The sequence below is a fragment of the Terrapene carolina genome, unplaced genomic scaffold (assembly GCF_002925995.2).
Source record: "Terrapene carolina triunguis isolate 2854851 unplaced genomic scaffold, T_m_triunguis-2.0 Scaffold96, whole genome shotgun sequence".
NCBI lineage: Eukaryota > Metazoa > Chordata > Testudines > Emydidae > Terrapene > Terrapene triunguis.
The window spans coordinates 56474815-56501659 of record NW_020664447.1 but is presented as its reverse complement, the minus strand read 5'-3'; the positions used below and the strand labels follow the sequence as shown (position 1 = coordinate 56501659).

The following is a 26845-nucleotide window of genomic DNA, read 5'->3' as shown; positions in this document are numbered from 1 at the left end:
TTTTTTCTCTACACAGAATCTTTCTGGTTTGTGTACCTTTAAATATTTGATCTTGATATGAAGACATCAAGAGATAGAAAACGGGTCGGCAACCTTCGGCATGTGGCCCATCAGGGTAATCCGCTGGCGGGCTGCAAGACATTTTGTTTACATTGACTGTCTGCAGGCATGGCCCCCCGCAGCTCCCAGTGGCTGTGGTTCGCTGTTCCCGGCCAACGAGAGCTGCAGAAAGTGGCGAACCATGGCCACTGGGAGCTGTGGGGGGCCGTGCCTCCATACGGTCAATGTAAACAAAATGTCTCGTGGCCTGCCAGCGTATTACCCTGATGGGCCGCGTGCTGAAGGTTGCCAACCCCTGAGATAGAGAATCCACCAATTTCCTTAGTAGTTTGTTCCAATGGTTAATCAACCCTAACTGTTTAAAAATGTGTTCCTTATTTCTAAGTTGAATTGTCCCGTTTTAACTTCAGTCCTTGGTTCTAATTATGCCTATCTCTGCTAGATTAAAGAGCACTTTAGTAGTTGGTATTTTCTGTCTGTGAAGCTACTTACATACTGTAATCAAGTCACCTCTCACTCTTCTTTTGATAAACTAAACAGATTAAGCTTTTTAATTCTCTCAATGAGAGGCATTTTCTCCAGCCCTTGAATTTGTTTTGTGGCTCTTTACTGCATTCTCACCAATTTTTCAACATTATTTTTAAACTGTAGACACCATAACTGTATGCAGTATTCTATTATTGGTCTCGCCAAGGAAACAGCAAGTGACTTCCTCCAGCCAAAACTACGCATACTATGCTCAGGTCGTCACTCATTTAGCTGTATACTGATTGCATACCTGACTAATATAATGTATCTCTTTATTGCACCATACATATCTGTGAACCTACCTGTTTAGAACATTGCTGCACTGAATACCTGTATTTGTCTGTGAACACGTCTTTAAAAAGGAATTAAAAATGCATTCTATTTTGGGATTAAAAATACACACTTTAAGGAAGAATTGAAGAGGAGAATGATCTATTTTCATGCTTATAACAGATGCAAGAAAAAGCAGAATTTGGAAGCCCGATATGAAGGGCTCTAAGTGTAAGCCCGGTCTTGAGCCTAGGCTCAAGCCTAATCCCCCTTGCGTTTACACTGCAATTGCACTAACCCGGGGCTCAGACCCATGGTCCCAGGACCCTGCAGGTCTGGAGGGTTTGAGCTCAAGGTGAGCTGGGAACCAGGATTCAAGCCCTATTGCTTTGCAGTGTAGACACCATTTGACTCAGGTCCCGAGAGTCAGCTGGAAGTATCCCACAATTCCACAGGACAACCTCCTTAGCCCTCTCTATCCCAAGAATCTTCAATCCACTCTATTGAAATATAACCCACCCCTCCTTTGCAAATGGCAGCAGCTGAGGTCACCATTAACCCATTCTCTTCCGATCACTGGTCTGCAAGTATGCTATCAGAGAGCCTCCTGGGTTTGCAATGGAGAGCGAACTGATCAAGACTTTTGCAAAATGAGCTGCTTCCTGGCAATGTGCAGGGCAGGCAGTAAAGTTTTCCCACAGTACACCATTGTCCTAGGCCTAGAGCAGCGACATTTCAAGGGTGGGGGGCACAAGGGATTCTGGGATACAGTTTACTTTACTAGGGTTGACTTGGGTCTGCGCACTGCAGTGTGGACACCAGAGCCCTATGTTTGAGCACAGGTTAGAAAAGTCTTAACAAAGGGTTAAAATACAATGTAGACACTCAAGCCCATGAGTCCCTAACACGGGTCAGCTGACTCGAGTCCCACTAATGGTGCACTTACATTGCAGTGTAGACATACCCTCAGGGTAAAATTTTCAAGTATGTCCACCTATGATACATTTCACCCAAAAGGTCTGTAAAGGCAAACATGTAACTGTACAGGTAAACAGATGTTTATGCCCTTGAAGTGTCACTTTCTTGTCTATTAATCAGTCCTCTTGCCTACAATGGCAAATCACACACTTTGTGAGCAAAAGTGCTATTTTGAGAGTGAAACTGGAGTTTTGAGCACACTGCCTCTTATGTGCTCATCCATACAAATTCTGCCCTTAGGCCTCAATAGGAATTTTTTCTACATTTTTTTATTAGTTGTGGCTCACATTTTATGCATTTAATGAGTATGTTCTGTAGGTTTTCTGAAGAGAGCAGAGAACTTACCTGAAATGTTATTCTCTTTCCTGGCCAGTAGTGGGAAAGCACCATTTGGTGTCCACGCTGCCACTTAAAGAACAGATGCCGAGTAAGACTGTCGGGAAGACAAGCCTTATGATCTCGCAGGAGGTCTCTAGTAAGAAACTTACAATGACTGCCTGAGTGAAGAGTGGCATATAATAGGAAAGGGTCATCTTCTGACCTAAATAAACCACAAAGAGTAAAGATGGACGTCACTCATGGGCACTAAAAGGATGCAGGAAATGAATCAAGCATTCAGCTGAATTTTATTCATCATCATTAATGCAAATTCCCATCACCACTAAGCTCTCTGTTAAAACAAAGAACTTTTCCTGTTTACCACAAAGCATCCAAATGTTCGGAAGGGAATTAAAATTTAGTTGCCTAGTAGAAAGAACGTTTTCCCTTCCCACTACAACACAGCAAGTAACAAAATGGTAACTTACCATGTGATTTAACAATAAACTGCTACTGTGAAAAGAAGCACTAACATTCAGATTGTGTCTTCAGGGGCCCCACACACTTGCACAAAACTGTACTGTGTCCATATAGATCAATAATTTAATGTGAGCATCTGGTAGTGTCTCTAGTGCAAGGGTCAGCAACCTTTCAGAAGTGGTGTGCCGAGTCTTCACTTATTCACTCTAATTTAAGGTTTTGCGTGCCAGTAATACATTTTAACGTTTTTAGAAGGTCTCTTTCTATAAGTCTATAATATATAACTAAACTATTGTTGTATGTAAAGTAAAAGGTTTTTAAAATGTTTAAGAAGCTTCATTTAAAATTAAATTAAAATGCAGAGCCCCCCGGACTGGTGGCCAGGACCTGGGCAGTGTGAGTGCCACTGAAAATCAGCTCACATGCTGCCTTCGCCACGTGTGCCATAGGTTGCCTACCCCTGCTCTAGTGTCATGCATAGCACAGTGTAACTCTGATTCATAGACTTGTGGGTGGGTTCATTCCCAAGAAACGCTAAGATTTTTTCAGAGAATATACTTGACTTCATCTTCACTGAAATCAGACAGATGTGGGATGGGGAGGGGACATTAATTTTTTTGTTAAACTTTGTATCCCTCCCTGAGAAAAGCTCCATTACATAACAACAGCTCTGCAATTCTACAGTACTTTCCATCCAAGGATCTAAAAATAGGTAAGTCAGAAGAAATGCTGCATATTTATTATAGGTGGAGCCAGCAGGTGTGTCTATAGTTAACACTGTGCATTACAAGATTCTGTTTTCAGTTGCTTACAACTTTGCCAGACTTTAACCATTCAGGTTGAAATTTTCCATGCTGGGTTTCTGCTCAGGCTGGATAGCGTGGTTTTTTTGTTTGCTTGTTTTTTGTTTTGTTTTTTTTTAAAGTTTCAGCAAAATTGGTTTATCTCCTTCTGAGAAGATTAAGAAAAAATGCAGTTTTGCCCATGTTAAAAATTATTACAACCGTTTTGCCGAGAAGCTCTCTAGCACATCCAAACTGGAGCAGGGACTTAAATTCAGCATGATGGACGGGGGAATCTTTGTGCCTTTTCCTGTTCCCATGAAAAACAACCCCATTTGCCCAAGTTATGAGCTTCTGAAAAATCTTAGCTAAATTCTCTGTAGATTCCATCTACTCTTAGCTGCCAAACTCTAACAAGTCTCTACTGAGCATGTGTGAACTAAGATTTTTCAAAAACACTTCCCTTTCCAGAACCTGGAGTAGAACTCAAGGTTCCCTACTCTCAACATTTCTCTGCTGTCAAGAAATATTTGGCAAAATGTGCGTCTCATCCCCTTCTAGTACTGGTCCACATAGAGCAGTGGTTTTCAACCTGTGGTCCGTGGACCCCTGGTGGTCCACAGACTATGTCTAAGATTTCCAAAGGGGTCCGTACCACCATTCGAAATTTTTTAGGGATCCGCAAATGAAAAAGGTTGAAAACCACTGACATATAGGATGACAATCTATACTATCAGTTAATCTGTTAGCTCAATTGGCAGAGGTCTACCTGTGGATCTAAAGGTTCCTACCCTGCTGATGATCCATATAGGTGTCAATATGCGTACATCTACACAGCACTCAAACACCCACGGCTGGCCCAAGTCAACTGACTTGGGCACACAGCGCTCGGACTGTGTGGCTGTAAAATTGCTGTGCAGACATTCAGGCTCAGGCTGGAACCTGAGCTTTGGGACCCCATGAGGGGTGAGGGTCCCAGGGCCTGGGCTCAAACCTAGGCCGGAATATCTACACAGCAATTTTTTGCCCCACAGCCCAAGCCGGCTGACCTGGGCTGCGGGTCTTTTATTTCAGTACAGACATACCCTAAGACTCTACATTATTAGAGCTCTGTATTTTAGCACAATTTTTAATCTGTTTTCTCTGTCTATTTAGACTGTAAACTCCATGGAGCAAGGAATATGTTGTTCTCTTTTGCATGTATAGGGCTGAGCACTGTCAGTGCTTAATAATAAATAGTATTGTAGTAAGTCACAAAATTAGCTGGTTTAAGTAATTAAATATAAAAATGAATCTAGTTTTGACTGCCAGTAAATTGAATCATCTTCATCAATACTTACACATTTTCAGCAAAGAAGAAGTCTGCTTTCTTCTGCATAGCAGCCACCATGTGCCTTTTCCAGCTATGAGATCCAGTCAGCATGTGTTTGCGGCCCAGCACGAGCAACCGCACATTCTGCTGTGCCAGGTGGAAGACAACATCAAGTAGCTGCAGGAAACAAAAGCAAAAGCACAAACTGTTTTAGCTGTAAAAACAAGAATGACAGGAAATATATTTTCTTCTCTATGTCTTTAGTCAAGGGATTCCTATCATTTCCTGGACAGTCTCCCAGGAATCTTTCCTAGGGTCAGCAGTAGGTAGGAAACTCTCATTTTTAAGTATAAAAAAATTAACTAACCTGTTAAAAAGTGTCAATTATCAAACACATACACAAAAAGAAAAATGTACTGTTATTAACTGCTTTAAACTTTCGCAACATTCTTGTAATTAATACATGGGAATTGATGCAGAGCTCTCTGGACAGCTCAACAGGTAAGAGTCAAATGGAAGACTTGAATCACCTTGGGATTCTCACACTGGGAATGGTGCGGAGGTGAAGCCCTTGAGCTTAGTCAAGGAAGTGAGGAAGGCTTGATTGTTTAGCCTGTGCTGCTCCAGTAGCACCACCTACTGTAGTGGTTGCAAAAGTATAATTGATCGGTACTACTCTAACAGAGGAAGAGAGACTATAAAAGTATGAAGGGGTTGATGAAAGCATCATTAAGACCAGTATCAACCAATGCATGAATCAATATTCCAGGCTGGTAAAAGTCACCACTATGTCAGATTCTCCACTGAGGGACCATACACCAAAGGTGCAAATGGTACACCTGTGCCATTCTAACTTGTGCTGGGGCCAGGTCACTGAGGATCAGGGAGCCACAACTGGCTCCCTGTGGCCTTCCCTCTCCATTGCACCCAGGCAGAGATCGGACAGGGTGGAGAACCTAACCCTCTAAGTACACTGAACACACATATGGATCGACTGCAAATTAATAGCATTACCATATTGCCCAAAAAAGGAGAAAAATTAGTTCCTGAGATTGCAGCACATTGCCTGGGGACTATACACACAAATGCTTTAGGAAAGAGAGCTCCCTAATTCTTTATTGCTATTGCCTCCATAGTCTGTTAGTATTTTTTCCTCTATCACTGCTGACTCCCTAGCCCTCTCCCCTGCCCCTTCTCCCACCCTCTCCTCCTCTTTGTGACTGTCTTCAACAGGCTCCTTTGCCATAGGAACAAGACAGGATTCACTTAGTAGCCATAGAAGTGGGAAAGGGAGCCAAAAATGTTTTATGGTTTATTGTCTGCTGGCTCTCCTAGCTGCTGCTGCTCTAATACTGGAACGATGGGGGTGAAGGCTCTGTACACTGAGCCCTGGTCTAGACTACAAACTTATGTCAATATAACTGTGTTGGTACCCACACCCCTGAGTGATGCAGTTATACCAACCTAACTCCTGGTGTAGACAGTGCTATGTCTATATTCTCCCATTGCCATAGCTACCGCATCTCGGGGAGGTGGACTACCTACGCCATCGGGTGAAGCTCTCCCATTGGCATAGGTAGTGTCTTCACTAAGCGCTACAGTAGCACAGCTGCACTGATGCAGCTCTGTAAGTGTAGACAAGCCCAAATTTAAAGATGGGCCTAGGTGGTCTCGGTGCTGGAGCGGAGCACTGGAGTTTACTAGTGACTGACAGAGTTGGCTGCCATTTGCAGAAAATCATGCTAGACATCCAACATTTCTTTACATACATGGGGTCTACTTTCCTCTGCTTGAAAGAAATAGCTCATAATATGGCTAGACAATAACTAAACAATATGGTTTTAGCCTATAAAATGGCCGATAAAGTAAGTTGTCTGACAGGCTCTCTCTCTCTCTCTTTGTTGCAAGGATAGGTTCCTGGGTTTACGGCTGACTTAGAACAATGATTCCTCAGCTCTCGTCCAACAAAGCCTGTTGCCAACTCTGTCCACATATCTATTCAGGGGACACCATCATAGGTCCTAATCACATCAGCCACACTATCAGAGGCTCGTTCACCTGCACATCTACCGATGTGATATATGCCATCATGTGACAGCAATGCCCCTCTGCCATGTACATTGGCCAAACCGGAAAGTCTCTACGCAAAAGAATAAATGGACACAAATCAGACGTCAAGAATTATGACATTCAAAAACCAGTCGGAGAACACTTCAACCTCCCTGGTCACTCAATTACAGACCTCAAAGTCGCAATACTCCAACAAAAAAACTTCAAAAACAGACTCCAACGAGAAACTGGAATTAATTTGCAAACTGGACACCATTAAATTAGGCTTGAATAAAGACTGGGAATGGATGGGTCATTACACAAAGTAAAAACTATTTCCTCATGCTAATTTTTCCCCCCTACTGTTACTCACTCCTTCTTGTCAACTGTTGGAAATGGGCAATCCTGATTATCACTACAAAAGTTTTTTTTCTTCTGCTGATAATAGCCCACCTTAATTGATTACTCTCGTTATAGTTGGTATGGCAACACCCATTTTTTCATGTTCTGTGTATATATACCTTCCTACTGTATTTTCGTCTGCATGCATCCGATGAAGTGGGTTTTAGCACACGAAAGTTTATGCTCAAATAAATTTGTTAGTCTCTAAGGTGCCACAAGTACTCCTCGTTCCTTTTGCGGATACAGACTAACATGGCTACCACTCTGAAACCTGTCAGATTATATATATTTTTAAATAACAAATTTCCTTATCTATGTTCTTAATAACACATTAGAGCTGAAATAATTTTAAAGTTCAATTATATTTTCTCACTATTTATGTTGTTTACTTTTTGCATATCTCAACTGTACAGGGATAATTGATTGGTCCGTTTCACTTTTTTATAGTCACTTTCACTCGCAGGTTCTCCTGCGCGGGCCAGGTGCTGCAATGTTTGGGATGCAAACACTGAAGGAGAATATGTTTGGTTTCTTAAAACTGTTTCCACAGAAATTAAAAATCTTAATGGAAATATTTTTGGTGGTTTTCTAAAAATTGATTGTTACAACATGTAGGGCCAGATCCTAAGCTGCTGTAAGTCAATGCTACTCCAATGTACTGATTTATACTACTTGAAATTTTTAAATTTTAGGCCAAAAGTTTAAGGAAGACACGACTCTTCTTTTTGCCATTTACATCATTTCCACTCAAATGCCTATTTACCATAATCCCACCTAACTAACCAGTTCACAAAGCCTTTTAATTATGCACAAAAACCTTTTTTTAAAATAATGAATTCTTCAGGGCAAGACTATATTGCTTTAATAAAACATTGTGTTCAAACTATTTCCACGTGGTAGAATTAACTGCATGCAATGGCTTTCAGGAAATGAAGTCTGACTTTGGGTAAAGCCTCATACAGTGGGCTGAGAATGGCAGAGAGATTTTCTGAGTAATCCTAGACAGCAAATTTTCCATTTTTGATAGTGGTACCGTAGCGATTCTATAGTTGATGTAACTAGCTTATTCTTAAAAGTGACCTGAAGAGAAAAAGGAAATGGACTTGTGCTTTCTTTTTGCCTTTTTTTTTTTTTTTTAAATGTACAAGATGACTGAAAGGCTGGGGCGTGGAGTTGTTTGATTTCCCCCCCGAGCTTGTTTTTTGCCTTAAGACTATCAAATCTTAAGGCTGGTCCACGCACAAACTGCCACCCAAATAACTAAACTGGTTTTAATTAACATCTTCTAATATTTTGTTTCAAAAGTTTATGTATGGACATTCTTATTTTGAAATACAAGTGTCTTATTTTGATTTAGCATAAGTCAATTCCTTTCTCACTTAAATTTAGGCCTGCTCTACTGGTTTAAATAAAAGTGTAATTTTAAACTGATTGAGTTATATCAGACACACTTATAACAGTTTAAACCTAAGTTATGTTGGCTTAGCTTGCACATGTAAATTTAGAGTATTTAAAAGTAAATTTACTTTTACTCTGAAATCAGAGTGTTCACACACAGAACTTGCACCAAAATAACAAAAGGTGCAAACTACAACAAATTTAGTTATTTCGGTGTAAGTTTGTCTGTAGACCAGCCCTCGGTCAATGAGAAACAGGTTCAACTAAACTCAGAAAAGGCATTCAAAGTGAAATAAGTGTCTACGCAGGAGTTTGCACCACTTTAACTTGTGCAGACAACCCCTTTTGCAGTCTGAATAAAAAAATTCTCCTTGTACTTATCCAGGGTTCACCCTGCTTGGTATCAAGGGGATGTCATAATCCTACTTTCTCTACTCATTCACACAGGCTTCCTGAAAAAACAAGACCAGACTTTAATGAAAAAATCATTTTTTTAAATTTTCTCCATCAACCCCCTTCAACATCCCTCCCCTCCAAAAAAATCCCTAAACCCAAACACCCAACTTTCAGGTCTTCTTTATACATCATGAGGAGCAAAAGACCATTTTAAAAACCCTTTGTAGGTCACATTTGTCTTCTCCTGTTCCCTGGAGTTTCCCCTGTAAACTGAAGCATCCTGACTGATTGATGATCATCTTTGTTTCTGACCCCAAAATGAAACTACAAAGGTGTTGGCATTTATCTGGTACTGGAGAGGGGTGGCTACAGTTTTTTGTCTCCCTGCTTAACAGTAAAAGTAATACTTGGCATACTTTTTTATATCTCTTTGAAAAAAACCCAAATCCTGAGCTTTTTTCTCAGTTTATTCCACCTCTCTACCTTACACAAAGTCCTTACTCTGCCTTTGTTGAGACGTTATATGAGGAAAGACCAAGATTTGATGCAGTATTTTGGGATTATGATAAACTAATTTGTTGGACTTTAGGGTCTTGTGTTATTTGTAGATTTGATGCTCACCACTGCAGCATCTAGCCACTGTACAAAATTTAAAATTTTAAAATATAAACACATGTACAATCTTCAAAGAGTGGAAAATCCCACCCTTTTGATCCTTATTGGATCTTCCTGGCTGAAGCATCAATAATTATGTGAAAGCTAGACTGGAAAGGTACATGGCTTTGCACTGTTCCCTTAAGCCATGTAAATTGGACTCTGATGGATTAGGAGGGGATTGGCTGAAAAGAGGTGACCAGAAAAATTTCAGAAAAATTTTAGACTCTCCACGGAGTACTTCCAGCTACCAGATCCCCCCACCAAGTTCAAAACTAAGGGCTGACAGGCAGGTGTGGCAGGTTTGTATAATTTTTGGTGGTGCCCAGAACGGGTCCAAGTTCTGCCCCCCCCCCCCCACACACACGCTGCTTAAGGCTCTGGGGGGGAGTTTGGATGCAGGACGGGGGAAGGGTTGGGCTCTGAAAGGGAGTTTGGGTGCAGGCTCTAGGCTGGGGTAGGGGTGCAGGATGGGGAGCAGGGGATGGGCTCTGGGACAGAGTTAGGGTGTGGGGTCTGGGCTGGGGCAGGGGATTGGGGGTTAGGGGATTGGGGGCAGGGGGCAGGCTCTGGGAAGGAGTTTGAGTGCAGGGTCTGGGCTGGGGCAGAGGGTTGGGGTGCAGGAGGGGATGCGGGGGACAGGCTCTGGGAGGGAGTTAGGCTGTGGGGTGCAGGCTGGGGAAGGGGGTTGGAGTTCAGGAGGGGGTGCAGGGGACGGGCTCTGGGAGGGAGTTAGGGTGCACGGTGCAGGCTGGGGAAGGGGGTTGGGGTGCAGGAAGCGATGCAGGGGGCGAGCTCTGGGAGGGAGTTTGGGTGCAGCGTGCAGAGTCTGGGCTGGGGCAGAGGTGTGGGAGACGGTGAGGGGTGCAGCGCTGACCTCGGGCGGCTCCCGAAAGCGACCCGCACACCCCTCTGGCAGAAGCTCCTAGGCGGGGGGCTGGAGAGGTCTCCATGTGCCGCTGCCCACAGGCACTGCCCCTGCAGCTCCCATTGGCTGCAACTTGGGGTGGCGGCAGCGTGTGGAGACATGCTCCCCCCCAGGGGGCGCAGGGACATACCGGTCACTTCCGAAAGCAGAGCAGGCAGGCAGGAAGCCGCCTTAGCCCTTTTGAGCTGCCGGTGGAGAGACCCAGCCCCGAACTTTGGTGGAGCTGGGCCCCCATGCTCTCATATTGGTGGAGCACGGGCACCACAGGCCTATACAACTCGCCGCCCCGGCTGACAGGAAGAGTGCCTCAACTGATTTCAGTAATCACAATGAGGCACCAAAGAAGGGGCAGTGCTAAGACCAGTCTACATATGGCCTCAATTCAGCAATCAGGATAGCTACTCCGGTGCTGCCTCTAAGGCCATGACTACACTAACCGAGGATAGATGCTGCTGCGATCGATGCAGCGGGGTCCGATTTAGTGGCTCTAGTGAAGACCCGCTAAATTGACTGCAGAGTGCTCGCCGGTCAACTCCAGTACTCCACTGGAATGAGAGGAGTAAGGTAAGTCGATGGGAGAGCATTACCCATCAATGCAGCGCGGTGTAGACACTGCAGTAAGTCGACCTAAGCTACGTCAACTCCAGCTACGTTATTCACGTAGCTGGAGTAGCGTAACTTAGGTCGACATACCCCAGTAGTATAGACAAGGCCTTAGTGTGTCAACATTTGCGATGATGGAATGTATTGGGGTTTGCTCATGCTTGAAGTAGGAGTAAAACTTGATAAACTCAATCAGAGCAAACCCTTCCAAGTCCATGTTTACACTTAGGGGTCAGCAATGGCCAAAGACTGTTGAATTGGGGCTATACCCGAATGTATACAAGGCTTAGGGAAGCTAGATCCCTGCCTTTAAGTGTTTAAAAATCATAAAGAACATGACTAGATTGTAAATGCTAGTCATTTGGACTTTCTGCTCCCACAGAACACAGCTCATATCTTAGTGGCACCAGTGATTCTGTACTTTAAAGTGGAAGTTACTTCCACTGAATAAGGAAAACAAAGTTAAAGTGTTTGGGGAAACATTTTGGAGGTGTGAGTATTAAATTGCTTCAGTTTTGCAATGGAAAAACTAACAGTTAACTAAAATATGAAGAAAATTAAGTGGAATTACCATAAGAAGAGTGATTAAAAATCCTTCATTCACAATAGCGCCCCGCTTCACATTCCATTAATATTAACTTTTATTCATACAAACTAAAATGTTGCCTGAACCCTAGAATAATGCATTTTTGCTATTTAAAAAAACATGATTCCTCCTGAACACTCCTGTTCTTGATGCTACTTTACTAAAGGGTACTTTGTGTCTAATTTTAGACTTGGACATTTTTTTCTGGTGGTCTATACATAGTCACATCACTTGTGCTGGGGGATTTCCTAACTGAGTATACTCCTACGCCTGACTGTTTCTCAAGAAAGGAAGACATCAGACACACCATCAAACTACTTTTAGTCATAAAGAAAACAGATTATAGCACAAGTAACAAGGAAAGAGCAGCAGAAGTCCCTTGCCTAAAAAGGCACGAATAAACCCTTTCTTGATCTGTCAAATAATTCAAAGTTATCTAAAATATAGTAAAGTTCCTAATTACTCTTCCATGTAACTGCATAATGCAAATATGCTTCCTGTAATAAGATTCCATGCAGCAGAATTTGTATGAAGGTTGCCACACCACTTAAGTGTCAAATATCAGCTATGCAGCTGGATAATCTGTTCAGCAGGAAGTCTTTGGAAGACAATTGAAAAAAATGGCACAAATACACACATGCCACTTGAGAATTCTCATAATCAACTCCTCTCCATCTACAACATTTCATGTTAACTTGAGCTTGACAGCCTTACTGACCTCAGTGAGGACCAGTGAGTGCCTCTGACATGTTATTCAATCAAATCTAGGATTCCACCTCCAGCAGCGAACAGAAACTGATGCTTCAGAGAAAGGTGAAAGCACCCTGTAATTCAGCCAACTAATTGTGCATTGCCATGGAGAAAAAATACTTCCTAACATTTACAGGCAATTAATTTATTCCCTGAAAATTTAGGATTGCGTTCCCTTCATCATCTTAGCTTGCGTAATTACAAGTGTTATCCAGTCTCAACAAATCCTACTAAATTACCTGTCTGAATGTATTTCTGTGTTACTCAATCCCACATGAAGGACAAGCTGTATAAAAAGTTTCCTTATTTTTTAAAATATGTGCTGCCCTCTAGTTTCATTGAGCATCCTTTGTTCTCATATTGAGAACACGGTAAGGAGGAGGAACCAGTTAGTTCTCATTCTACCCTACATTATTTTGTAGGTCTCATTCTAGTACTTATTAACCTTCCCCTAGTTGAATGGAATCTCTTGTTGGTCTTCAGGTGTACGGCTTCTGATGGCACAAACAATGATTGTTGTTAATCTGCACCATGCCTCTTAACCAGTTTGCTTGCCCTTTGCTGAACATATGCAATCTCTGCTTCTTGAAGGGAGGTGATTAAAATTAATAAAACAATGATAGCTTACACAAATATATCATACCATTCATTTGAGGATCTCAGTGCATATTACAAATTTTCAATAATAAAGTCACACAACATCCCTGAGAAATAGGTATTATAATCTCCATTTTGCAGATGATGAAAATGAGGCAAGAAGAGGTTAAAGAGATTTGTCCATGTTCACACAGCAAGTCACTGGTAGTGCAAAGAAGAACTCAAAACCACAGACACATGGTTTGCCAGCACATGAACACAGTTCTTAAGGAACAGGCACACAGCTGTTTTATCACTGTCATAATTTAATTCATTCTTACTTTCCATTCCCTTTTACATATTTCAAAGCAACATTATTCCTTTCCAAGTGCTGCCGTGCACTGGGCAGACATTTTCACTGAGCTATTTATGAAGATTTCTGGATTTTATCTCTGAGAGGATCCTGCTAGTTCAGAGCCTATCATATTAAAAGTTTCTTCCCTGTATGCATTTGGTCTCATTTATGAAAATTACATTTAAATTTGCCATTGCCCAATCCCTTAGTTTAATTAGAGCCTTCTTGAATTTCTCCTTAACGTTAGCATTTTCTAATAATTTAAACAATTTGGAGTTCAAAATATTTTGCTAAATTAGGCTTGGATGAGCTCTGTGTAAGTGCAGCTCTGTGCCTGCCTGGAGCCCTACTAAAACCACAGGAATCTCTGCCTCCACAGAGGTCACTGCAGTATCTGGGTCCAACTGTTCACTTAGTCTTCCAAACAGTAAATAAATATGTCAAGGCTGCTCCCAATTCTGATCTCTGATCACAGAGTAACAGACTTTAAGGTCAGAAGGGACCATTATGATCGTCTAGTCCGACCTCCTGCACAACGCAGGCCACAGAATCTCACCCACCCACCCCTCTAATAAACCCGCAACTTATATCTGAGCTATTGAAGTCCTCAAATCATGGTTTAAAGAGTTCAAGGTGCAGAGAATCCTCCAGCAAGTGACCCGTGCCCCACACTGCAGAGGAAGGCAAAACCCTTCCAGGGCCTCTGCCAATCTGCCCTGGAGGAAAATTCCTTCCCGACAGGGCCGGCTCTGTATAACTGTACTAACACTTCCCTGTCTCTACTGGAAATACCTCGCCTGACGCATCCCAAGACCGCATTAGCGTTTTTCACGGCCATATCACATTGGCGGCTCATAGACATCCTGTGATTAACCAATACTCCGAGGTCCTTCTCCTCCTCTGTTACTTCCAACTGACGTGTTCCCAGCTTATAACAAAAATTCTTGTTATTAATCCCTAAATTCATGACCTTGCACTTTTCACTATTAAATTTCATCCTATTACTATTACTCCAGTTTACAATGTCATCCAGATCTTCTTGTATGATATCCCGGTCCTTCTCTGTATTGCCACTATTAAGTTCTTTCTCTAGGAGAAGCAGGATTGCACACATGCATTTATTCAATGTGCATTGCTCCAGATAACATATCAGGATACAGAGTTAGAGCTACTGAAAATGAGCAGAAAACAGCATACAGGATTCCGGTTCATGTATGCAGTCATTGTTTCCCTCGAGTGGCCGACTCCCAATGACAATAGCAGCCTACAATTTACCCACAAGTAAAAGAGCTCTTCTATGGTTCAAGTGGTAGAGGCCTCAGTTTTTGGTGGAGAGGTCCTAGATTCTGACAGCTGCAGTATTTATAGTTTTGCAGCCAGGGTTAATTACATATGCCAAAAAAACAAAAAACAAAAAAACCCCAAAATCCATGATTTATAAATCTTTATAAAACATTTTTTCTAAACCAGATCTGTTCAAACATATCAAAGGCATTTATCATCTTTGAGGACATAGTCCAAGAGAAGTTGACAAATTAAAAGGTGAGGGGGAACTGAGTTTTCTGAGCATAAATAATACATCTGCAAAAAGCTGAAATGGTAATTTAACCTTTAAAAATATTGCAATAAGTTTTTTATATTTCTAAGTCACTTTTCTGTTGAGAACAAGTATGAACAATTTCAGGGCAAAAGGTATTTTTTTCATATATTATAAGTGCCTGAAAATAAGGTCTTAGAAGGGTAGTGTAGTCATATCTCTGGACACTTTAACGAGGGATCAAACGTAACAGTGAAGTCAGTGGGAGCAGAGTGTGTTCAGCACATTTAAGGATGAGACCCTAATTCATTAAGCCTCACAACACCCCTATGGAGGAAGTAAATAATCATCTCCCCATTTTACAGAGGTTTATAATGAGACAGAGAAGTTGGATGACTCATACCATGAGTTAGCAGAATAGGTGACAGAATCTGTAAATCCTGACTTTCAATCATCTGCTCTTATCACTACATCACACACTGTACAGTGTGTCATATTTTCAAAGGTCAGGCTCTTTGTATAAAAATCTTCCTCCTCTGGACATTATTGGGAACGCTTGTCAGGTGGGAATTCCCTACATACTTCTCCAGGAAAACATGATGTGTAATGACTCAGCCAAACGTGGCTCACCTGTTCGATAGGTGTAGCTCAAAGAAATAAATCACCACAAAGGAAAGACAGCGTTGCTATTAACAATTCACGTCAGATGGCTTCTAAACATTCTGGCAGGCCTTAGTAATTTTGGCATACAAAAGCAGAAACAAATCCCTTCAGATATTCTGACCATGGCTAACAGTTGATAACTTGTGTGTTGTCATAGGGCAGTGGTACAAGCCTGCCCAATGCTACTGTTGTGGAAATTGATAAAAAAGATTGCTGCAGTGATCCCAGCCATTGGTGGCATTACTGAGGCCTGACCTATGCTACAAAGTTAGGTTGACGTAAGTCACCTTGCGTCGATCTGTTTGTGTGTGTGTTTACACATAAATTTGTCTCTGGCTGATGTAAACGCCCTGTTATGTGACAGAGTAAAACCACCTCTCTGAATGGCGCAAAGCCGTGGTCGATATAGTGTGAGTGTGGACGTTGCATGACCCGTGTTGACCCTAACAGCTTAACCCTTAACCCTCCAGCAGCTGTTCCGTAATGCCCCATTCCCTGTGATAGTGACCACTCTGGTCACAATTGTCTGTTTACTGCTCAGGGGTCACAGAGACCAGAGGCACACCCCTCTTTAAAGCCTTCCATGTGTTTTTGAAATGCCTCTTCCCGATTGCCCAATTTTATGAGCATGCCTACCAGCTCACCCTTGTTGTGTGCAACTGCCCAACTGACTATGTTGCCTCCATGCACACAGAGAAGTAATAGACGTAATCCTGCCTGGAGTAAACAGGAAGTATTGGATCTCCTGGGCCTGTGGGGAGAAGAGGCTGTGCAGGCACAGCTCTGGATAAGCTCATCTATGAGCAGATTGCACTGCGGATGCAGGCAAAGGGCATGACAGGGATCAGCAGCAGTGCTGCATGACAGTAAAGGAACTTTGCCAGGGATACCACAAGGCAAGAGTGCGCAACAATAGATCTGATGCTGTACTGCAGACCTAGCACTTCTACAACAAGCTGCATGTCATACTTGGTGGAGACCCAACCAGCACCCCACAGGTCACTGTGGATACGTTGGAGGAGCCCAAGACAGAGACCCTTGCTGTGAACTACGAGGAAGAGGAGAAGGAAGATGCAGCAGAGGACTCCAGCCATGCCATGACCTGTTTGAGACTCCTTCAGAGTCTAGCCTGTCCCACCAGGTGAGTGTGGTTGAGCCTGATGAAGAGGAAGAAACTCAAATAAATGTGTGCATACGTTTTTCCTTATGTTTAAATTTAAAGATGGTACCTGATCCATTCCCAAGTTAACAAGGCCAGAGTATCAACTTTTCATTGTTTTACTCATATGAGAAGAGGTAGTGGTACAAGAAACAGAGACAGAGTTGGCATCTGCTTTTCATTTCCCTGTTAGTGTTAGGTGGGGGGCCACGTGGAGCACTTTGTTTATGTGCATAGGGATGCCCCTTTTATCCTCCAGAGAGATCTCGATGAAACTTTCATGGAGATACTTTGCAATCCTCTCCCAAAAGTTTCTATGGATGGCTGCCTTATTTCTGTCTCCACGGTAGGACAGTTTCCCACGCCACTCTGTGATGTGTTTGACTGGCACCATTGTAGTTAAGTGGCTAGTGGCATATAGGCCTGGGCAGCTTCTGGATGTCAGTAGCAGCTGTATTCTCTGTGCTTTTGTCACCCTCAGGAGTGAGAATAGCAGCTAAAATCACCACTGCCTGGTGAAAACAATGCTAACATTCAGTGTCATTGCCTTATATTCATACCTATGGAACAGGGATCAAAATTTTATAGCTTCATACAACAGAAAATCCTCCCCCACTTGCTCCTGGCTGGCCATACTCACCAGGGCTGGGGCTGGAGAACAATACTGTGCAGAGGCACTCCAAAACTGAAGTGTCAATAAGCATTTCTTATTAAAAGTGTTTATGGGAATAAGGGAAGGGAGTTTTGAAACTTATCTTTCCCTTTCCGTTGTGACTGTAAATCCAGTGGCACACCTGTATGGTTTTAGCAGCTTCTGGCAGGCTGCCTGCAGGGGTGCCCCCTTCATGCTCAGAGAACGCCTGACCCTGATGAAGATGAGAAAGAAGAGGACGAGAGAGGCCATATTCTGAGAGATCCTCCAAACTACTGCTGCATCAGACTGAACAAAGGACTTGGAGGACCTCCCCAATAGGACCAAAAGGATGCAGAAGGAAAAAAGAGGGCAGAAGAAAGGCCCAGGAGTCCCAGCAGGACAAGGAGTAGGAAATGTACCAGGACATAATGGAGTCTTCTCAGGCAGCAAACCCAAATGGTGCAGACCCTTGTTGACCTACAGGTCCAAAAATTCCAGACTCTCCCCCTTTGCAGAACTCCATGGTCACTGCTTATTACACATACCACGTGACACCACAGGGCATCCTTACATCTACTACTCCACGCAGGGGGACAGAGAGGAAAACCACAGTTGATGTATGTGTAGCCACAACAGACTACATTTATTTACTCGTGTGGTCACATATTTATTTCCTTTTTAATTCCAAAATTTTCACCTTGTTAACTTACGTTTAAAATGTGTTTAACATTGCCTGTGTGGTTTTTTGTGTGTTGATCTTCTGCACTGTTTTCCCACTCAGTGAAGTTCTATTTTTGGAGAATCAAATTATCTTTACGAGTTCACAACAAATATTGTAGAATGTATAGCAGTAGTGAAAGCAAACAGTACTTTAAATGCACACCAAGCATCACAGAATACATAGCTTTAGGAAAACAGCCAGTCCTGTTTATAAATGTACTGGAAGCACACACAGTTTTTAGTGGCACGCAAAGCGCCAAGCTCAGAGAACACTCCAGCCACTCTACTGCAACTGACAGTAAAGTGCTCTTTCAAAGCCTCCCTCAACCGCATCGCTCCACGTTGGGCTCTTGTAATGTCCCTTGTGGCTGGATGGTCAAACTCGGCAGACAGCCGCTCCACGCCTCCACCTCCACCCTGGCATCAGCTTTTCCCCTTTTGCCTCACAGATATTATGCAGGACAGCTATTATTATAGGCAGCTATAACCACTGGAATGTTTTTCTCAGTGAGACCCAATCTAGTGAGTAAACAATGCCAGCGTCCCTTCAATATATCAAAAGTACATTCAACTGTCATTCTGTACCTACTGAGCTAGCAGCTGAATTTTTCCTTGGTGCTGTCGAGGTGTACGGCTTCACGAGGCAGAGAGCAAAGAGTAGGCTGGGTCCCTCAGACTCACTACTGACATTTCAGCATCACCAATGGTAGTTTGCTGGATGTGAAAGAAAGTCCCTGCTTGCAGCTTTCTGAACAGTCTGTGTTCTAAAAGATGCGAATGTGATAGGTTGTAACAACCCCGCACTGGGCCAACAGGGGGGCAAAAATGTCCCAAAAGGCATTGTGCCAAATGGTGGCATGTGGCATACTGATATATCTACCCATGGTGCATCATTGATACAAACACTCAAAGATTTGCACATTTTATTTTATTTTGCTTGGTGACTTACTTTGTTCTGTCTGTTACTACTTGGAACCACTTAAATCCTACTTTCTGTATTTAATAAAATCACTTTTTACATATGCAGCACAAATGGGACTGCAACCGTGATAGAACCCTATTAAAGGGAGTCATTACGAGTAAAGTGTTTGCTTTAACTTTGAACTTTGTATCAGAATTTTAAGCATTATGTACAGGTGTTTAGTTTTCATCTCTTTCACCCACTGTTAAGGCTAGGCTCTGTTATATTACCCACCCATTTTCCATCACCCTTTTTATTTTATTGATTTCATTAGGAATGCTTGTGAAAATAACAAACTTTAGAGACCCTTGTGTGGCCAACATAAATAGAAAATCGTAGGCGCCACTCAATCACAGATTGTGATTTTAGTATTGGAATGATTTCCAGACTTTTTGGCACAGGATGAAAATGATCAAGTCATCCTTGCCTTTTGGTAAATCTAATCTCAAGAACTTTGGGGGATTTTTTTTTTCTTTTTAATGTTTATTAGGGTTGGTGTCATGCTGCTCTGACTTCCTTACGCCAATTTGGATGGGGAAGAGAAGAAGGCCAGGGGATGGGCTTTGATTAATCTACTTTCAATAGAAGAATCAATCCTAATTCATATTTAAAGGGAGAAGGAATGGATTCAAAAATGTTGTGTTAAACCTACATATCAGTGCTGAATGAACCCACTGTCTAGGCTTAATTCAGGAATAGGTTTTAACTTCGTTTAGGGGGGAAAAAAGTATTTTTGCCTGCATGAAAATTAACTGTGCTTCCAAGTTTGCTAAAAACATCCTGAGTGCATCATTACAAAGATGGAAAATACTGTGCATAGACAGCACAGTGACGGGTGCACTGTATGGAGAAAGAAATAAAATCAGTACTTGTATAAAACTTCCAATATTAATGAGGTCACAGAACAATGCATTCTGAGGCACCTTTTGACACTCTGGAAATGCAGCAGACTTTTGTGGTGAGGGGATTACTTTTTCAATGAAAGGTAAAACTGAACACTTATTTCTGTGCTAACTGCCTCTATCATGCTGCAAACTGTGCAGTAGGGGCATTTATCACAGAAGTCTAAGATTAGCTCAAAATTCATCAAACCTCTGCAGTTCATCTTTAAAGGCCTGATCCTGTTTTCACTGAATGTAATTAAAATTTTCCCATTGACTTCAATTGAAAGTAAAACCTGCTCGCCATGTTCCTGAAACAGTGCTGAATACAGTTTGTCCTGGTCTATGCCTGCAGTTCAGCTATGTTCTGTAGAGGTCAGCTGCACCTGTTGCCAACACCTATTGACAACAACAGGTACATTTTCCCAGCATAGACAAACCTAGAGAGCTACCTCAGCCCACCTTACTTTGTCAACTAACTCTGGCTGCACCTTCCTTATCTCTCATCAGAAACCTCTATCTAGCTAGCTTAGGTTTTAGAACTGCCCCCCATCACCGTAGCATCGGAGAGCCTTCCATGTAAAATCAACAGCAATAGCAAAGTCCCTAGTGATTTTATGGACTCTCTGGCACTGCTCCCTTTTTGGGATAAAACTGCTTAGTGTAGGGTTTTTTATTTTTTATTTTTTTATTAATTTACTAATAATTGTATTATTAGCTTAAAAAAAAAAAAAAAAAAAAAGGAATCACATCCAAAAGAAGCTTCAGGTTTGCAATTATTTTTGCTACAAGTGAAGACAATTCATGCTAAATTAGACACCAAACTCAAGTTTCTATCAAGCTGGCACTGTAGGCTTTGGTAACACACAGCTTGAGCTCCTCTGGTTTGAAGGGTTCTACTGAATGCCTTTCCTTTGATCCTTCCTATTCAGGGTATTTAGCATATAATTCAAATGTGTACAGAGTTTTTGTAATTGGAATTTTTGGGAAACAGTAGCAATATTAGAATACAACACTGACCAATATACTTCTACCCTTCCACCTTCTCTATGAGTTGACTTAAGCTATGAGACAGCAGGAGTGAGTTTCCCATATGTGATGTATGAAGGTCAGGAACTATCTAACCAAAAAACCATAACTATCCTTCTCCCAGAAAGAGATGTTCTTTTAGAAAATTAGACATTTAAAAAAGCAAATATTTAATCTAAGCATTTGTTATATTATTATTATTTACAGTACCCAAAAGCATGCTAGGCTTTCAGAATATTACAACAGTTCAAGCAACATATGACTAAAGAACATTATTTAGTTGCACAACTCCTGTGAATAGTCTTTCTGAAATCTCAGCTGCAGTCAAACACATTCCTCAATCCACAAAAAAATGTACTGTAAATTCTTTGAGATGTGATCCCTATCTGTATTCCACAGGTGGGTACGCATGCACACAATGCGCCCGAGTCTGGAAATTCTTCAAAGCAGTGTCCATTGGCCCACACATACGTCATAGATCTCCTTGGGCTCCTGACCAAGGATATAAGAATCAGTGAGAGTCGATACCTCTCTAGTTCCTCCTCTTACGACAATCTCACAGGATCCAAAGCAGAGGGGATAGAAGGTGGGTAGCAGAATACAGATAGGGACCACACATCTCAAAGAACTTACAGTTACAATAAGTAACCTCCATTTCTTCTTTGAGTGATGGTCCCTATGTGTATTCCACATGTAGATGATTGGCAAGAGTGCTCCGATTGGCGATAGGTGTGAGGAAGCTTGTAGAAAAGATGTCTGAATGCTGCAGAACCCACCGCTGCATCCGCAGCCGAGGCATGAACTCAAGCATAGTGTGTCATGAAGATCTGGCTAGAACTCCAGGTCGCCGCCTTACAGATGATGTGCACTGGGATGTCATATAGAGATGCTGTGGAGGCAGCCTTTGCTCATGTGTAGTGAGCTGTGACTCTCCCAGGAGAAGGGATTTTTGCTACCTTGTAGCACTCAAGGATGCATCCTGAGACCCATTTAGAAATCCTCTGGGAGGATATGGCTTGACCATGAGATCTCTTCGTTGTAGCAATCAAAAGTCTCAGTGATTTTCTAATGGGTTTGGTTCTTAGAAGGTAGAATGTCAAGGCACACTGGACATTGAGGAAGTGAAGTCTCTTGTCTTCAGTGGAAGTGTGGGGTTCCAGGAAGAATACAGGTAAATGTATACTTTGATTGATCTGAAACTCAGAAACAATCCTGGGGAGAAACTTGGGGTGTAGTCAGAGAGAAACCTTTTCTTTGTGAAAAGGAGGGTCTGCCATGATGGCTCCAAATTCGCTGACCTTCCTGGCTACATGATAGCCATTAAGAATGCCACCTTCACGAACAGGTGGGTCATGCAACATGTCGCCATGGGTTCAAAAGGCTGACCTGTGAGTTTCGACAGTAGATGATTAAGGTTCCATTGAGATGTAGGTTTGATCGCTGGTGGGAAGATCCTGATTAGGCCTTTCATAAACAGTACTGTAGCTGGATGAATAAAAATGGAATGTTCTTCTACCAGAAGGAAGAAGGCACTAATCGCTGCTAGGTGTATTTGCAACAATAGAAAGACCCGAGGTCTCCAGAGAAAGGAGATAGTTTAGGACAACTGGGATGCTTGCAGTGCCTGGAAAACATTGGTGGAGTTGTGTCCAGGCCGAAAGGCATCTCCATTTGGCCAGATAGCAGGTTCCAGTAGAATCTTCTTTACTTTGGTTAAGGATAGCCTGAATGGGGGCTGCCAAGCATGAGCGTTCTACTTCTGATGCCCATCCAAACACCAGGATGTGAGGTGGAGTGAGCCCGGATTGGGGTGCTTGATTTTTCCCCATCTCCTGGGTTAAGAAGTCTGGGAATGGGTGAATCTTGAGTGGGAGATGGACAGACATAGTTAGAAGTTCTATGAACCAGAACTGCTTGGGTGCTAGGAGAATGACCTTGGCTCAGTCTCGACGTACCTTCCTTATGAGTTGTGAAAGCATGGGAATGGGAGGAAAGGCATATCTGAGATTGTTTGTCCAGGACAGCAGAAGAGCATCATCCTGGGAGCCACAACCCTTGGGTCCCCTGGAGCAATATAGGGAGAGCTTTCTGTTCGTTTGGGATATAAAGAGGTACACTGCGCACGGTGTGAAAAGGGATGCTGGTGACAGTGTGGAGGCATGCTACACCAGAGTCCTGACTGGCTTCATATAGAACAGTTCCAGAGCGTCGGCCCCCGTGACAACATCACACAGAGTGGAACAAATCCTGCCCTCACCTATCTACCCTGTGTCAGCCTACTGACTTTAATGGGGCTGTATGGACCATAGATCAGGGCAGATATTGGGTGAGAAAGAAGTATTCATCCTCACCCCCAGATGGGATATGGAAAAGAAACAGCACAAATTCCGTTTTTAGAAAAGAAGTAAAAATGGTTCGGAGTAAGATACTCATTGTTACAGCAGAACCCGGATTCCTAAACTCTCAGTACACTATTTGGAAGTACAAGAAGAATTTAGGAACACCCGCACAGTAAGGACCAAATCCTGTTCCCACTGAAGTAAGCCAGTGACAGAACTCTGAGGCGATATTTGTAGATAAGAAGTTCTTCTAACAGAAGCAGAACACATTAATTATGTTCCTCAACCAAGTAATTAAAAATAAATTAAAAACATGCCTCACACACATTGGGTGTGGTAATTATTAACCTGTCATTTCTGTAGTACATAATGCAAACTTAAAAGGAGAGCTATATCTTGTAATTTCCCAGTACATTGTGTATCTCAAGACAATTAGCTGGCACATGTTTCAAAAACGTTTTATAAACTAGCAATAAAATGACATAGAGATGATTCACAGATCGCCTGGGGTTAAAGCTGATTTTTGGGGCCTTTTTGAACTGAAAGACTTGTTTTAATTAAAGAGGGTGAGGGACTCTGAACTGCTACCAGTCTCCTCTACTGCAGATGAAGCACAGACCAGACCAGTTTCTTGTGATGAGGTCCAATAACACTTTGCCAACATTTGTACCTCTTTCCACCTAACAAAGGGAATTTCATGGTATTTTCCCTAATCAAAATTAGCCAGCACTAGCCAGGATTGTCATACAGTCCCTTTCCATCCTTTACAGATAAAGGACATCAGTTAGGGAAATGCAACATAATAAAGGGGCATAAATAAATATAATTCACTAAGCTTAAAACTGTGTGTCTTTCCCTGTCCCCGCACTTAATTCTTTTTTTTTTTTTTTGCTTCTTCCTGCTCATATTCTCTTTGTTCGTCTCCATATCAGTTTATTTTTCTCATCTGTGCACTGCTTTCTATTTTATTACTGTCTCTCCTTTTCTTTCTTTGAAAAACTGCACCTTCTTTCTCCTCATTGTCTGTCTTTTATATTCACTCCCTTGTTCTCTATTGCTCATAGCTAGGGCCCTACCAAAATTCATGGCTGTGAAAAACACACCATGGACCATGAAATCTGGTCTCCCCCGTGAAAACTGGCTATTGTAGAGGAAACCAGATTTCACCAAGCTGGGCAGCTGGAGAGCAGCAGCTACTGGTCAGGAGCCCAGCTCTGAAGGCAGCATCACCACCAGCAGCAGCACAAAAGTGAGGGTGGCATGATATGGGGGGAGGTTATCACTTTGGGGGGGGGGCAGGGCCAGCTTTACAGATGGGCGAGTGGGCAACCGTCCAGAGCACCATGGTCAGGGAGGTGCCTTAGTCACTCCCTCACACACACACACAGCCCAATGCCCCTTTAATTCCTGAGCACTGGGTCTGGAGGTAGGGAGGGGGAGGGCTGGGGGCACCCCAGCTGGGATCTCCTCCTGTGCATTGGGCTCCATCTGCTAATCCCAGATGGGCTGGGGAGGGATAGGACTTCCACTTCACCTGCACGGGCCACTCCTGGGGCCAGGTCAGACCCACCTCCAAGAACCATCCCCCGCTGCAGAAAGCTCCGTGGCTGATGACTGGGAGCTCAGCTCTGAAGGCACCACCACCACCAGCAGCAGCGCAGAAGTAAGGGTAGCATGGTATGGTATTGCCACCTTACTTCTGCGCTGCTGCTGGTAGTGGCACTGCCATCAGAGCTGGGTGCCTGGCCAGCAGCTGCCCAGCTCTGAAGGCAGCAGCACAGAAGTAAGGGTGACCATACTGTAACCTCCTACAATAGCCTTGCAACCCCCCCTCCGACATCATTTTGGGTCGAGACCCCCCCCCCCCCCCCGTTACAACACCCTGAAATTTCAGATTTAAATATCTGAAACCGTGAAATTTACTATTTTTAAAATCCTATCACCATGAAATTTACCAAAATGGACCGTGAATTTGGTTGGGCCCTAATATAGTATTTTGCTCTTTTCTGTGTTACATCAGCTCCTCCCATTGGGTTTCCTATTCTTGACTGTGAAACAGTTAACAACATAGACATTTGAGTCACCATCATTGGGATTCAGAGTTATCATCCAACTGATGATATTTACTCTTCTCATCCCTATTGCTTCTGCCCACTTCTTTCCAGATTTAGTAAAACAACCACTCATCAGGTCAAATTTAGAAGGTTTTCTCTGCACTGTCATAATTGTTAGAAACTTAATTTCAAGGAAAACTTTTTGGTTCTGCAGATATTGATTGGTTTTGGTTCAATCCTATCCCTGCAATTAAAGTTGAAAAGCAGAGAAGAGATTAGGAAACAAATTACAAAAGTTGCTAAAAATCTGGAGAATTGTACACATATAGGAAAAACAGACTTTTAGCGAGGTCTGCCATGCAGTGCAGGGAGCAGATTTTTGCTCTAAGATTAGTGTTTGCCACTCTGTGAAATGAATGCGGTTTTTGACAGCAATGAACTAGGAAATAACTCAAACAAAAAGGAAAATTAGGTGACCGTCCTGACATACTCATTTGTTCCAAACTGGGTCAATTTTAGACTGCCATTTTTAAATCCTGTGAAGATTATTTATTGTCTGTGACAGTTCCTTGGAAACAAGACTGAAAATCTGTGTCACAGCAGTCTTTTTGGGAACAAAAGCATAATTTTATTGAAATGCTGCCTTTTCGCAAACATTGTAAGAGCAGACATTTAAAAGTTATTCTAGACATACTATATGTATGCCAAAAAAAGTCACCCTCTTAACATATTCAACTAAATCTTCACTAACAACAGGAAGAAACAGAAAAACCTGAACCTTTCTCTTCCTGAAAAAGTAGCTTTTCCCTAAGAGTTCAATCTATAAGCCAACACCATAAATTAAACAAACAGGGTTTTCCCCCCTAACATGGAAATCGAGAAGGGAAATTCAATACTTAAGAAGTTACTAATCCTGAATCACCTTGTTTTCTTTACTAGGATTATAAAACCCAAAGGGCCCATTTACCCAAGAACAACTATTTCAGGGGCACAGCAGTCCCTCTAGAGTTAAGATATGGTTCTGTAGTGCAGCACAGATAAACCCAACCATCTTTTCACTTACTCCTTGAGCTATCTTACAGTCTCAGACACAGCTGGGCTGTAACTATTATGGATCGGGATGTAGGTGGTTTGGCCTAGTAATTAGAGCAAGAGTCAGGTATAGTAGGCGGAGCAGGCATTCAGGTTGGGAAATAAAGCCTAGGGTCAGCACTAGCATCAACTGCAGATTATCAGAGCCAGGGGCCAAGACAGTCACAGCCAGGAATCAAAGTTGAGGGTCGGAGCTGGGGTCAGATACCAAATGCCATAGCCAAGGGTCAAGTCAGAGTCAGAAGCCAGAGTCAGAGCCAGGACTGGTAACTGATCGTTGGAAGCGAGGCATAAGTTCAGGAACAGGAGGAAAGCGGGAACAAGAGTGAACACGGGTGAGGTAAAAGCCAG

At 42.6% G+C, this 26845-nt stretch overlaps 1 protein-coding gene across 1 annotated transcript in view; it reads right to left on the bottom strand.

Moving 5' to 3' along the window:
• PRORP (protein only RNase P catalytic subunit) overlaps positions 1-26845 on the bottom strand; it is an 87173-nt gene that overhangs the window by 860 nt on the left and 59468 nt on the right. The window contains exons 6-7 of the mRNA XM_024195999.3: positions 4757-4905; positions 2182-2377 (exon numbers count right to left, since the gene is read on the bottom strand). Of these exons, the coding sequence (XP_024051767.2) occupies positions 2182-2377; positions 4757-4905 (345 nt within the window). The remainder of the gene's footprint in view (positions 1-2181; positions 2378-4756; positions 4906-26845) is intronic.